The sequence below is a fragment of the Anolis carolinensis genome, chromosome 5 (assembly GCF_035594765.1).
Source record: "Anolis carolinensis isolate JA03-04 chromosome 5, rAnoCar3.1.pri, whole genome shotgun sequence".
NCBI classification, from domain to species: Eukaryota; Metazoa; Chordata; class Lepidosauria; order Squamata; family Dactyloidae; genus Anolis; species Anolis carolinensis.
The window spans coordinates 146,741,847-146,757,141 of NC_085845.1; the positions used below are offsets into that span (position 1 = coordinate 146,741,847).

Genomic DNA, 15,295 nt, shown 5'->3' on the forward strand with positions numbered 1-15,295 from the left:
TCACACAAGAAACATCTTTGAAGTCAGCCCAAGGCTGTTCATATGTTTCCTTGTTTTTATCTGGCTCTTTTTTTTAATGTATTCATTAGATGTTACTAACTCAGAAAAACAATATCTCTTCAGGCTGACAAGCAAATTTTCAAAACCTTTTAATCGATAACATATTTGGCCATTTGGATTAGACTGGGTTTACATTTCTCAGATTTATAAAACAGCAGAAACTAAAAAATGGAAAGTTTTTTTTAACGAGAAAAAGAATCTGGATCGGTGGCCCTGATCCAGACAGCTTCCATATATTAGCAACCAGCATACCCATTTCTGCCAGCTGGCACCCATTTTATTTCCATTACAAAACAGATGGTCAGTGCCTTCAGCTGATGACTTGCAGGAAAAGGATGTCTCAATGAAAAGCTGTAATGAGTGTGTATCCATAAAGTTGCTCTTCTCTTCAATGATAGGAGCATTTTATTTTTGGCATTGTATGCAAGGTGCAGGAATAACAACTGCAGAGCCATAAGTATTGAGAATGGGGTTAGCATCAGTGTGACGTAAGATAAAATTTGTGCATAAAAACCTCTATATATACATAAGTTGAATCCAACAGCAACAAAATAACTAATATTTGTCTATGTTGAAAGACAATACTACTATTGTATTTTAAGCTATTTTTTCTTAATATTTTCCAGAAACTCTGTATATTTGATAGCTTTGGAACACTAGTGTTTGCAGTATTTATGGGAATATGGGGTAAGTCAACTTCAAAATTATACCTGGAATAATATATTTAATCAAAATCAAAACAGAAGCATTGCCTGCTTATAACAATATATATTGTGCTTTGCGTAATAATGTAAGGTAGTACTATTTACTTGAAAACGGAAAACACTGACAAAATCAAACTAAGGCCCCTTCTACACTGCCATATAAAATCCAGATTATCTGATTTGAACTGGATTATATGGCAGTGTAGACTAAGATAATCCAGTTCAAAGCAGATAATATGTATTACCTGCTTTGATAATCTGGATTATATGGTAGTGTAAACGGAGCCAAAGTGTTCACCTAGACATGAAGAAAACCAGTGATACAATTCAGTTCCTTACCCAGCTTAGATGTGTACACAGGAATTGATTGACAAAAGACCCAGAAAAGCCTTTTCCTTCCTGTTTTCTGCTATTGATTGGCAGGGGTGAGGGAATCCTATAGCAGTCCCTTCCTGATAGTTGCTTTAATAGAAAATAGGAAATAATATCTTAGAACATTCTCATTTGTCCTCTATTGGCATAATTCCCAGTACACCATTAAACAATTTTTTTGTATATGAATAGCTACTATATATTAAATCCAAGTACCCAATCCTGTCTATCCAGGGACTTCATTCGGAATCTACTGTTGAACAACACATTTCCTTGGTGCTCAAGTGGGAAAACACATCTAGAGGCTAAAATGGGCTGAGAGTTTTAATACTGAACACAAGCAAAAAAATGCACTCCATTACTACTGAAGCGAACTGTGTACTAGACATGCATTAACACAAACACCGGAATTTCCCAAAATATGCTGTACATTGAGTGGGAAAATATACTTTTTGTCAACCCTTTCCCAACTCTGGCCTTTTCTACATATGCACAAAAACAGAATGTCCATTGATTTCCATAAAGAGCCTTCTACTTTCCAGGGCCACAGATTGCATGTAAATAAGCTTGCATACATGCAGGTGAATACACATAGTATGGGGAAAATTGGTATAATCGTACCCTGTTAATAGTTATGGGAAGCACCAGCAGGTGCAACTATTGTCAATTCCTCTATGCATTAATTTGTGCCGAAATGAATGAGTAAAAGGGACTTTTGATGTTATAGTCCAGACGGATTCTCATCCGTTTACAGATTTAAAAGAATGGGGTTGTTGAATGAGTGAGAGATACCTGGAATCTACCATTCCAGATTGCAGGCAGGAGATTTACATTTTTGATTGTTTAGAACACACCAATTTTAAAATAGAAAAGTTCCTTTTGCTCTCTCCTTTCCCTTTAGGCAACACTTTTAGACATGCAACCTTCAAACAGTTGTCCAATCTGAAAATCTCTCCTAACTTCATATGTCTGATTTTTTAAAAACATGTCTGCATGTAATAAATCAGCACATCAAAAAGAAAACACTTACAAAAATCAGGGTTAGACAAATGCATGCCCTCCAGATATTTTGGACTATAATTCTCATAATTTGTCACCCTTGATTATATTTCAATACTCATTTCTCTTCTCTTTTTTAGTATTTGTTGAGCTAAGCAAGCAATACACATATGCAATAGGAAAATCTTATGGTGAGAGGGAAAAAAATCTCAAACAGAATATTTCTAATAGCTAATTCTATGTTCATTGTATTCAGCTTAGAAAGGCTTTTGGTTCATTGAATTGATCATTTATAAGATCATTACAACTAGTATTAACTCCTGTTTAATCAGTGTGCTTACTTTCTAGTGATTACACTTAATGTTAATTGAAATCTAATTGTAGAGGATTTTAAGTAACATTTAGAGAACATTAGCACTACAGAAACGTTAATATCTAAGAAGGTGCTGTTGCTACATTTCAGCCAAATTTAAATGAATAGGACAACATCTTTTCCACGTTAATTGTGCTGCAGCTTTGCCCTTCTTAATGTAATGTGAAAATTGATCCAAGTTGCTCATTTCCTAAAACATTTATAGTAAATATAATTTAGACAAATATAATTCAGCAATGTTTTTTTTTTTTTTTAGTAATGCACGATTTCTAAATATGTAGTAGCACTGATATTTCCAAGAAGCAAGTGAAAGCGCCTGCAATTCTATACACGGTTACCTGGGAGTAAATCCCATTGACCTCACTGAAGCTTACAAAGCAGATATGTACAGGGTTTCACTTCATGTACCAGTGAGCCCTGCTATCTATTGGTAAATTGCTATGGATTTCATAATAGCTGTCTATCAAATTTAATAAACTGAAATAGTAAACTGAACTAAGAAATATACTGCTTAAACAAAAACAACAAAAAGGGAAAGCAACAAATGACTCCCAACTTTCAAATCTTTGGTTATAGCTGCTAAAACATCTTGCTTCATCTACATTGACTGTTAATTAGATTTCTACATTTTATTCAGTTCTCTAATTATTTCTACTACTAAATAATGTTGGTAACTATTTCCTAAATAAATAAGTGAAATCTTATCCCATTTTTGCACAAAATTGCAAAGCAAAACAATGAAACTTTAATAGTCTGCCTAGACTGTTATTTTCTTTGTTTTCTCCTTGATCAGTTACTCTGTTTCTGGAGTTTTGGAAACGGCGGCAGGCTGAATTGGAATATGAATGGGACACTGTTGAATTCTTAGAACAAGAAGAGCAAGTACGTCCGGAGTATGAAGCAAGATGTCGTCATGTAGTAGTGAATGAAATCACACAGGTAAGGAAAGAGAGGGGGGGCATGCTGTGTTTGGTTTTGTCATTTTTAGCCAGAATTACTATAAGAGGAAACAAACTCTTTGGATCAAATGAATTCTCTGTCAAGATATAGCTTTGTTCATCACCCCATCATTTTTGGTGACCTAAGCATTTTTAGAAATCTGTGTTAGCAAAGATAATAATGTTATGGGAAAAGTCTCAGGGGTCCTAAGGTTTATTAGATGGAAGGGAAAATAAACTTTAAGAATACTTTAGAAATGAGTTGAAACCAAGTTGCTCTTCTCAGTACTAGGCTACACTGACTGGTGATTTTGATACAAAATGACTTCTTATAAGTACAGTAGAGTCTCACTTATCCAACATAAATGGGCCGGCAGCAGAATGTTAGATAAGCGAATATGTTGGATAATAAGGAGGCATTAAGGAAAAGCCCATTGAACATCAAATTAGGTTATGATTTTACAAATTAAGCACCAAAACATCATGTTAGACAACAAATTTGGCAGAAAAAAATAGTTCAATACGCAGTAATGCTATGTAGTAATTACTGTATTTATGAAATTAGCACCAAAATATCACGATATATTGAAAACATTGACTACAAAAATGTGTTGGATAATCCAGAACGTTGGATAAGCGAGTGTTGGATAAGTGAGACTCTACTGTACTATGGTTACTTCTGTTATTATTAAGTTTTAGTAGTACAGTAGAGTCTCACTTATCCAACCTTCGCTTATCCAACGTTCTGGATTATCCAACGCAGTCTGTCTCCCACCTGGATCCACAGCTGTTCTCTAGGCAGCAATGTGCAGCAGGCCAAAACACCCAACAACAACATATGTGCAGCCACACTCCAAGACAAGTAGCAGACTTGTTGTAAAACATGCTGTTTTGGTGCTTAATTTGTAATATCATAACATAATTTGACATTTAATAGGCTTTTCCTTAATCCCTCCATATTATCCAACATTTTCACTTATCCAATGTTCTGCCAGCCCATTTATGTTGGATAAGTGAGACTACTGTATCGGTATTCAAGGACATTCAAAATAGATACATTTAGTATTATGTAGCTCTAAAAAAGATAAAGGTTTCCCCTGACGTTAAGTCTAGTCATGTCTGACTCTGGGGGTTGGTGCTCATCTCCATTTCTAAGCCGAAGAGCCGGCGTTGTCCGTAGACACCTCCAAGGTCATGTGGCCGGCATGACTGCATGGAGCGCCATTACCTTCCCTCCGGAACAGTACCTATTGATCTATTCACATTGGCATGTTTTCCAACTGCTAGGTTGGCAAAAGCTGGAGGTAACAGCAGCCGCTCACGCCGCTCCCGGGGTTTGAACCTGGGACTTTTTGGTCTGCAAGTTCAGCAGCTCAATGCTTTAACACACTTTGCCACAGGGGCTCCACTAAACTCTCTACTAAACTTCTATATTGACCATGTCTGATGGTATAAAATTGCAACAACCACTAGATGGATACAAATAACATCAATATGTTCTAAATATATTCCAAATGGATATAAATAGTTATTCTGACAAGGCCATTATAGAAATAAAATCAAACATATGATATGTATGTTGTATATTGGCTCATTTCTGTTCGTATTTCCTGGTTCCTGTAATGCAGTGGTTCTCAACCTGTGGGCCGCAGCCCAACAATGGGCAGATCATACAACTGTTTGGCAATCATACAGAAGAAAGGAGCTCCCTAGCATATCTGTTGTCAGAATATTAGCTACCCTTCCAATAGGTAGCTGCCCTTTGAACAACTCTGAAGTTTGTTGAAAGAAAGAAATACTTTAGTTATCAACAAATAGAGTTGTCACTTTGCCCTTCGAAAGGCAACATGGACTGTCACGTTGCTAACCATGTTGCCATTGCCACTGTCAGGTGACCACAGAGCTGCATGAGAGCTTCTGGTCATTGCGGACACCAGAGCTGACATCCGCAGAGGTGCCTGTACCACCTGGTTACATGGGCTCGTCTGTGGATCTAAGCACAGAGTAAAAGAGCTCTGAGTGATAGCTCTATGTGATAGCAGTGATGGCAGCAACACAACCTGAGCACAGGAGAAATAGGATGGCAGTGATGCCCTGTGTATACAGAGGACCTGTCCAAATCAGATTCAGTTCTTCTGTCCACACTGTGGACAGCACAACCAGGTCTAGAATGCTCTGACTTTTCTTAACACATATTTAAACCGGATTACACATAATAAATACTGGATGTTGCAAAATGTTGTGGGGACCACCAAGAGCAAATGCATAGTTAAGCCCATCTAGATAAACCCTTATTGGTGACAGGTCCATTTCAGAAACCTGTCACATGTCCATTTATTTCCACCCAATATCATTTATATGAACCTGGAAGATGTGAAAATATAATCTATTAATATCTTGCTTCTTTCCTACAATATTTTTACTCTTTCATTGCTATCAGTGATTATTTTAAAAAACTAGATTTCATCATTTGAAAAATCTCTCTTGTCTTTTCTTCCTTTTATGTGGTTTGATATTAAAAAGCAATTGAATTGTTTTTCTCACTATGGTGTCCTTTGTTGCTTTTCTCTTTAATGTTTCTGTAATATTTGAAAACATATTTTGATAACCAGTGAGATACATTTCCTACCAATCTCACGTAGGGGAAGAGCTGCTTTTAGGCTCAATTGTCGTGGTCAGATATCTATTTCCTATTACACAGCAAGAATATTCTACTTCTCTTTTAAGTCACTTAATAATTGACTTCAGTAAATCTGAATTGCTTGCATCTCATGTTTTACAATGGCTAACATTAGTGGTTAGATTTGTGAAGCTGCATTATTTTGAGCATTTGAGCTAATACTTGATGTCTCTGTCATGTCAGTAAAAGGGATTTTCCTATAATCTTTTCAAATAGCAAGCTTTTTATTTGATGTAAATGTAACAGTACTTTTTACTTTAATTCACATGAGCTACATCAGTTAAAGGTGCATTTATATTTGCAATATATTAGGACCATTCCAAGTAAATGAGAAACTCCAAGGGCTGCTGATCACAGTATTATTAAATATGAAAATATGCTAGATAGTGTACAAAGGATTTGGAATTTGGAAATGATCTTGCAAGCATCTGTTTTAGAAGAGTCCTCTTTCTCTTTTCAAACATGTCACTTTGTGTTATGCAACACCAAAAAGACCAACTTACAGTCATCATGACATTACAAAATTGCAAAAAAAGAAAAAGAAAAAAGAAAAATCCTTGATGTGTAACCAAGACTTGGGAACAACCAATAAAATATTTGGCTTTTTATTTTAAAGGGAATGTTCATGGTATATCTGTAACTTCTGAAATTTCCTCCACCTCTTCTCTCCTGGAACTTCCAAAGTTGTTTCCACATAGAATACAGATATCACTTGAGCTTACAAAACCAACTTGGGGTTCTGATCTATTAGTATGAAAATTCATTGTAGAAAAAACAACAATTGAGCAACTAAATTGGGGCATTATTAACTAAAAAAATTAGTTCCAAGCATGAAATCTGAAATATTCTAGTCTAGAAATGCATCAGAAACCCAGACTATCTCTGTTAAACACTGAATACAAATATAGGGTTTCTTTTCTAAAAATGTGATGCTGGCTATCCAAGTAATTCTTCCTCAATCAATTTTCTTCACAGCAAGAAGAACACGTTCCATATACAACCTGTGGAAAGTGCATGAGGATGGCCTTCTGCACCAGTGCAGTCTTATTCTGGGTAAAAATGCTACTGTTATTACTGTTTACAATTTATTTTGCTTCTTTGGGATTACAGGTGCAGCAAAGAACAAAGTGATATGCCCCCAATATTCATGTGATACCATTCTTTCTCATGGCTGCACTGGCTCAGAAATGCTCAGGGCTTTGCCCTTTCTTTCTTTCTTTCTTTCTTTCTTTCTTTCTTTCTTTCTTTCTTTCTTTCTTTCTTTCTTTCTTTTGAAAGCAATTTCAACATCAATATTTTCCAGAACATACACAACTGACATCAGAGAAAAGGGTTCTGAATTGGAATTTAAAATTATCTACAGAGAGGGATATTTTTGCCCTAGAAAGGCTTTGGAAAGAAGTGGGGCCCTTTCCACACAGCTGAATAAAATCCCACATTTTCTGCTTTGAACTGGAATATATTATATTATTATTATAATATTATTAATATATGGCAGTGTGGACTTAGATAACCCAAGTTCAAAGCAGATATTATGGGATTTTCTGCCTTGATATTCTGGGTTATATGGCTGTGTGAGTCTCCTGCATGCATTATGAGAGAGCACAATGAAATGGGAGAAGATTGTGCATGCGAGGACATTTGGATTTGATCTGATTCTCAGATGGGAAGGTTTTCTGGAGTCTTCCCCTGCCACGACTGTCTGCTTGCTTGCTTTCTTAATCTAGAACTGTTCCCTTTTCCTTCTCCTGTTTGCTGTTCCTTTCTACTACCCTGCATTGAAAACCTGGTTTCTTTGCACAGCTGGACTTTCTTCCTGGTTGGCTCTGTTCCTGGACTTCTGCCTTCTTATTCCAGCTTGATCCCCCAGTTTCTGAACCCCATCCATTCTCAGCTCTTGACATCTCTTGTGCACCATGTTTCTCAACTAAATTACTTGGATTCTGTGGGCTGCTCCACAGGTTATAGTCAAAAGGTATGTTTCAAGAAGTTAAATAATCTTCATGTGCAGCAAAATGTATTTTGAGCTGCTTTTATTTATTAATTCATATATTATTCATTTTATAAACTCAAATCATCTATCTCATTTCAATAATGAATATTCAGTAGAAAACAGGAGTCCTGCTCTAGTGAGCTACAGCTACACCATCTGCTTGATCTCAACTGGTCCCAGATTGATGGTGAGATGGCCGTAAGTAATAGGCTGAATCTTCTGCAGTGTTGCATTGGTGCCCAACTGGACAGAGACTGGATTGTCACCTTGTTTACATGTTGTTGCTGCCACTTGTCACTTGACTACAGAGCTGTTGGCAATTGCTTAGCTGTTTCAGTCATGTCTTCTGAGGTCAGGTTGGGTCACCCATGTGATTAACAAGAAGGAAGGGTGATCACATGGGCACCCCATTTTGACATTAGAAGTGACAGGCAATGGCCATGCCATGGTTGGTGCGAGGCAGCAGTAGTGGCACATAGACAAGGGACATCTTGGTTGGGCCAATGCGGTGTCAACCCAGCTGGCCACCAAAGGAGTGATGCAGAGAGTTCAGCCCAGTACATGTGGCCACATCAATCTAGGGCCAGTCTAGATGAAGCAGACCTTTTGTTACTCAGGATTTTGTTGTTGTTGTTTTGACACTAAACAGATGCCATGAGCAGAATCAGAACGCCATGAATATATTAATAAAATGAATCAGCATTTACATATGTAAAGTACATGTTTTATGCAAAAATGTTCTTAGGTAAATTATATTTTGACTTTTAGAGCTTTGCTTGAAAATTTACTTTCTTGTTTCCCTAAGCCACACTTTTGATTAAATGCTTGTTCCATTCCATGAAAACAAAGTTATTCTGAAGATAAATTACCTTCCCTTCTACTTTTTTCAGACATGTTGCTTCACTGACATATTATGGATGAATTGACTGTCTTTAGCTTTCCCATTTCTCTTAAGGGAGCAAGTCAGGTTCCTTTAATCTTCCCCTTGTTTCTCTTTAATTAAAACTAAATGTTAAAAGAAGTCAAGCCAGGCATTTTTAAAAAGCAGCACTGTAGAGGGCCTAATGAAGCAGTCTCAAAAAAAAACATAAATGCTATAATTATAGGTCCCCTAGTGTGCTGACCTATTAGACTCTATTGATATCAGGTTTTGATGGAGTCTTTTTCTCCCACAACCTTAATGCACTTTAAGACAACTTCAGGAGTTAAAATCTTTTTAAGATGAAAAAGAAGCATATGTAATGAATGGACAGAAGTACTCATGATTATGTTCAGGGTTCCTGAAGAATTAGCTGGCCATTAGTGACATAAGGGATAGTATATTTTATGAATCCCAGTGGATATCAAGAACAATAAACAGTTTTTCATCCTGTAGCTTCAAAACACTCTGGAATTTTCTCCCCCACAGTGACGGAAATTGTTCCGTTTTTTCCACAGAAGCTATACAGGCTCTCCAGAAAGCAATATTTCACAACAAAAATGTTGGTCAGCAAAAGTGCTGTGAAAAAAGCAGTTTTGCACAACAAAACCATATGTGGCAGGAGCTTCAGTTGCTTGAAAATTTACTTTTCCTATTGGAGTTTCTTTTCCTACTGGATAATACTTGGTTGCATACTTTTCCAACTAGCAAAGGCTGTAGCCGTGGTGACACATTGTTCACATAGGAGAATAGCATACAATTGTGTTCTATATTTTGTGAACTTTTCCCAATTATTATGAAAAACTCTGTTAGTGGTTAGCACATTTTCTTGTACATAATAAAAAGACAGTGAATGTGAGCTTTCACTGCAAAGATGCACAGTTTCTCAAACTCTTCTATGGTTCTCAAAAATGTTTATGTTGTGCTGGGGACAAAAAAAGTTACTGCAATTTGTGGGAAGTATAGACATACTAGTGTTTTTCCAGTGTTAATTGATTTAAAGGTTGGAAACACTAAATGCAACCCCAAGTCAGAAAATTGATGGATTTCCATTTCATCTCCATCTCCACATCGATCGGGGAACATTTCAGAGAATTGTAGTTGTGCCTATAGTGCATGGCATAGTTCAGTCTGCATCAGTGATTCACAATCACTAGTGGGCTGGCAGTAACCTTTGGAATCCCAAGGGAAGCAATCGTGTGTTAAAAATAATATAAAGCAAGGTGCTAAAAGGTTTTTCCCTTACACATTGATGCTGAATTTCAGGTACAAAAGAATTCCATTAGTATCGCCCTTTAGTACAACAAAGACAACTGATTTGTATGATAGAATAGGGCTGAAAGGATGGAAAGGGAATGTGGATTATATTTTTTTCCCCTCATCTGATGCTAGCGTAACTTTGTATAGATGGCATTATGAATTCTATTCTTTTTCCTTCATTGGCAACAAGAGACAAGCTAGACATTATCCGATATAATGACAACTCAGGTATTACTGTCACTCATGCCACTTTTCTGTTGGGAGGTGGGGAAATTTTTCTAATCCTCCTTCCTCTGCATTTTTCCTCTCCGAAGTGGCTTATCTCCAACTGATTTTTCTGGGATTGGGCATGGTGCATATAAAATTGGCCAAAGTGCACCCTACCTTCAAAGAATATCGATTCATGGAATAGATTCATGGATTCATATTTTACCTAAGAACGTATTTCATGTTTTTTTATGACAAGTAATATATGGAGCCTCCGGTGGCTCAGTGTGTTAAAGTGCTGAGCTGCTGAACTTGTAGACCGAAAGGTCCCAGGTTCAAATCCGGAGCGGAGTGAGCGCCCGCTGGTAGCTCCAGCTTCTGCCAACCTAGCAGTTCGAAAACATGCCAATGTGAGTGGATCAATAGGTACCACTCTGGCGGGAAGGTAACGGCATTCCATGCAGTCATGCTGGCCACATGACCTTGGAGGTGTCTACAGACAATGCCGGCTCTTTGGCTTAGACATGGAGATGAGCACCAACCCCAGAGTCAGACACAACTGGACTTAACGTCAGGGGAAACCTTTTACTAAGATATGTGCAGTGTGCATGCTCATAGGAATTAATTCATGGTTTGTTTGTTTTTTCAAACTATAGTCTGTCCCCCCCCCTCCCCCAACATTCTGTGGGACCCATGAACTGGCACTCTGCTTAAAAAGTTTGAGGAGCCCTGATTTAAAACTTTCATTAGCAGAAAGAATGACTGGGACAATGTGTTGTTGAAGGCTTTCATGGCTGGAATCACTGGGTTGCTGTGAGTTTTCCGGACTCTACGGCCATGTTGCAGAAGCATTCTCACTTGACATTTCACCCACATCTACAGCAGACATCCTCAGAGGTTATGGGGTATGTTGGAAACTAGGCAAGTGAGGTGTATATATCTGTGGAAGGTCAGGGTGGGAGAAAGAAGTCTTGTCTGTCTGAAGCAAGTGTGAATGTTGCAATTAGTCACCTTGATTAGCATTAATAAGCCTTGCAACTTCAGAATCAGCCAGGTCTTGAAGCTGCAAGGCTTTCCAATGCTGTCAAGGCGATTAGTTGCAACACTCACACTGGCCTCCAACAGACAAGAGTTCTTTCTTCCACCCTGAACCTTCCACAGATATATAATCCCCCCCCCCCTCCCTTGCCTAGTTTCCAGTATACCTCACAACCTCTGAGGATGCCTGCCATAGATGTGGTCAAACCTCAGGAGAGAATGCTTCTGGAACATGGCCATACATCCCAGAAAACTCAGCGCAACCCCTTACTGGGACACTTTTAATGTCTCTAAGGCCAAGGAAGTACTTTGATCCATGGTCACAGGAATTTGACCCACCCTCATTGGAAAACCTAAAAGGGGCAGAACAGCTATCTAAATTCATGTCTTGATAGCTTCTTTGTATTATTTGCTTAACTTTTGTATTGTAGGAAATTATTTTAGAAGGCAGACAAATATAATGGCAACAGAGCAGTATTTCAAAGTTAGGAGATAAACATTATTTAAAATGAAGAACAATTGGAATCAACATAAAATTACCAGTATTTCAATGGGAAGTGTGGCCCGCTTTTGGCTGATGAGGTAGTCAAGTTAAAAAGGATTGCTGTTGTTGTGTGCCTTCAAGTCGTTTCAGACTTAGGGCAATCCTAAGTCTAAAGTTTAGGGCCCTTGGAGAGCCACATCTGGCCCGTGGGCCTTGGTGTGGGGACCCCTGCTTTAGATACTAGGGAAGCTAAGAAGAAGAAAGCTGTACAACACAAGGTAACTAGAAAAGAGAAGTACAACGAGCTGGAGAATCTGTATTTTATTTATATATATAAAAGGGTAATGAAATTTCGGCCTCGGACAAAACAGCAAAACTACACATCCCAGAAACACTAAACTTGGCAGCACAATCCATCATCCATGCCTCTATGTTCATACAACAAAAAGAAAAGAAAAATAAAGTCCTAATTAGAGGGAGAGGAATAATTGTTTTTATCCAATTGCTGCCAGTTAGAAGGCTAAGCTCTGCCCACTTGGTCTCCTAGCAACCCACTCAACCCAGGGGACAGGCAGAGTTAGGCCTCACTTAGGCCTCTTCCACACTGCCTATAAAATACAGATTATCTGATTTTAACGGGATTATATGGCAGTGTAGACTCAAGGCCCTTCCACACAACTATATAACTCATTTATAATGGACTTAATGTAAGGTAAAACCTTTACCCTTTACCTTAACTACCACCAATTCCTCTATTTCCCATACCACCATACTTTGCCACAGCAACGCGTGGCTGGGCACAGCTAGTTGTTTTATATTATCCTGCGTGCTTTTCTTGGGTTTTTAAAAATTCTATTACCATTACCCTTTTTGTTTTTTCCCCCTAATCCCTAGCTTTTTCTTCTTTCATCACCTCTAGATTAAGCATTTATTGTACCAGTGTCTTCTCGTATTCATTCAATTTCAAGGGATTGAAATTGGTCTTGTTTCCATTTGCAGCCCAGGTAGAATAGCTACATAATATACACATAGTATATTATTCCTTATGAAGTTAATAATATTAATTACGTATCTTTTCTTCTCTGTTTTCAGATCCTGCTCATTGTAGCCTCAGTTATTGGCATCATTGTTTACAGACTCTCTGTTTTTCTGGTATTTTCTGCAACACTTCCAAGGCATATCAATGGAACGGAAGCAATCCAGAAGTACTTGACTCCACAAGCAGCAACTTCAGTGTCTGCTTCTATCATCAGCTTTATCATCATTATGATTCTGAACATGGTCTATGAGAAAGTGGCAATCATGATTACTGACTTCGGTGAGATGAATTCATTGTAAATAAACTGCAAAAATGCTAGGGCGAATGTAGAAAAATATTGTACACTTGGGAGAAACCCTGGCAAAAAGAATTATCTATGCCATGCATTTTAGAACTTTCTTCCAATTGTCTGTGAGAACATCTGAATATTTTAGAGTGCAGGTTTTCTCAGTTAACAGAGAAATTATATTCAGTTCCTTGCCTAGGAAAACCTTGCTATAGCTAATGTGCAGCAGGAGTTGTTTACAGCTGTATATTTATGAAATATTACAGAAAGACTACTATAATAATGTCATTTATGAAAATGGATCAGCTCAGCTTAATGCATTCAATTACATTAGCTACTGCTTATAGATCGAGTAGCTATTTTCTTGTAAATAAATAGAGGGAAAGTCGCTGTTTGAAAGCTTTCGCTCCTAAATAAACAGTTAATCCATTGCAGAGATTGCTGGTTTTTTACATTAAAGGAGCTGTCCTGTTTTGATGCTTCTAAAGTAGCTGTATTTTAATATTCTTTCATTTGCATCACATCAAAATGTTATGTTCATTATGTATTGAATTTCCTGGAGGCTTTTTTGCATTGCCAAATGCTGCTTGTTCTTAGGTGGAATGGCTTCCCCCCTTTTTTACAATACATGGTCATAGAATTTGCATAATGTCTACTGCACATTAGACAGTTTCAAATAATCTTTATTATAAATATGTAAATTGTATTCAAGTCTGTAAACATGCATATATATCTGTCTCCAAAGCTGTTCTTGGGTTGATATTTCTCTCTCTCTCTCTCCTTTGCCCTGCAAACTGCAGAACTACCAAGAACACAGACAGAGTATGAAAACAGCCTAACTACAAAGATGTTTTTATTCCAATTCGTCAACTATTATTCTTCATGTTTCTATATTGCATTCTTCAAGGGTAAATTTGTGGGGTACCCAGGTGACCCAGTTTATTGGCTCGGAAAATACAGAAACGAAGAGGTATGGATGCATCTGATGCTCATTATGTTTTTGTATCTTTCCTTTTTTTTAATAGAGATATTAGGTCTAGAGTAGATATCACAGATAGGTGAAAATGGCATTTTCCCAATTGTGTTTTTACTGTAAAAGCAGTTATTGAACAGTGGCTGCATTCACACTGTAGAATTAATACAGTTTGACACCACTTTAACTGGCATGGCTCAGTGCTATTGAATTTTGAAACTTGTAGTCTGATAGGACTAGGAATCTTTGGTAGAGACGGCTAAAACCTTGTATAACTACAACTCCATACTTCCATAGTATTGAGCCATGGCAGCTATAGAGATATTAATTCTACAATACAGTGTTCCCTCACTTATCACAGGGGTTACATTTCAGGACCACCCACAATAAGTCAAAATCCGCGAAGTATGGACACTATATTTGGACGTTATATAGGGACACGCTCGCTGCTGCCTTGTGAGGCAAAAACAAAGCTGCTTCAGCCTCCTTTTCTCTCCCTTCAGCGCCTTCCTTCCTTAGGCTTCTCCTTAGGAAGGAAATAGAAAGAAGGATTTATAATATTTTATTATTTATAATATTATTGTAGTGTTTATAAAAAAACGCGAAACAGCAAGTCCGCCAAAAGCGAACGGCAAAGTAGTGAGGGAACACTGTATAGGCGCAACTAATGCCTAGGGATTTTCATCTTTGTCCCCAATAGCTATATTTCCATAGGGCAAAAATACATTTGGAATTCAGCTGCAAGGTAAAGAAGATATGGATAGTGATCTAGACTGAAAAATAGTAAGAAAGGAAGACATAATCACCTTTCTGCTTCTGCTGCTGTTGTTACAATTTTATATGTTTAGAAGTCAATAAATATGTTCTTTCTCTCACACACAAATTCTCCAAGCTCTTCAAAGTCTCCAGACATATTTGGGGAAGAGAAGGAACAGAGTTCAGATAACTGCAAAAGTGAAGCTGAGGGATA

At 37.6% G+C, this 15,295-nt stretch overlaps 1 protein-coding gene and 1 long non-coding RNA gene across 2 annotated transcripts in view; one reads left to right on the top strand and one right to left on the bottom strand.

Annotated features, from left to right (window-relative positions):
• The window catches only part of LOC134299504 (uncharacterized), a 33,715-nt gene extending 30,408 nt beyond the window's left edge, over positions 1-3,307 (bottom strand). The window contains exon 1 of the long non-coding RNA XR_010006720.1: positions 1,104-3,307. This is a non-coding gene — a long non-coding RNA (uncharacterized LOC134299504). The remainder of the gene's footprint in view (positions 1-1,103) is intronic.
• Positions 1-15,295, top strand: part of ano6 (anoctamin 6) — an 81,237-nt gene that overhangs the window by 47,961 nt on the left and 17,981 nt on the right. The window contains exons 10-14 of the mRNA XM_003221267.4: positions 687-747; positions 3,302-3,447; positions 7,102-7,179; positions 13,120-13,345; positions 14,153-14,322. Of these exons, the coding sequence (XP_003221315.2) occupies positions 687-747; positions 3,302-3,447; positions 7,102-7,179; positions 13,120-13,345; positions 14,153-14,322 (681 nt within the window). The remainder of the gene's footprint in view (positions 1-686; positions 748-3,301; positions 3,448-7,101; positions 7,180-13,119; positions 13,346-14,152; positions 14,323-15,295) is intronic.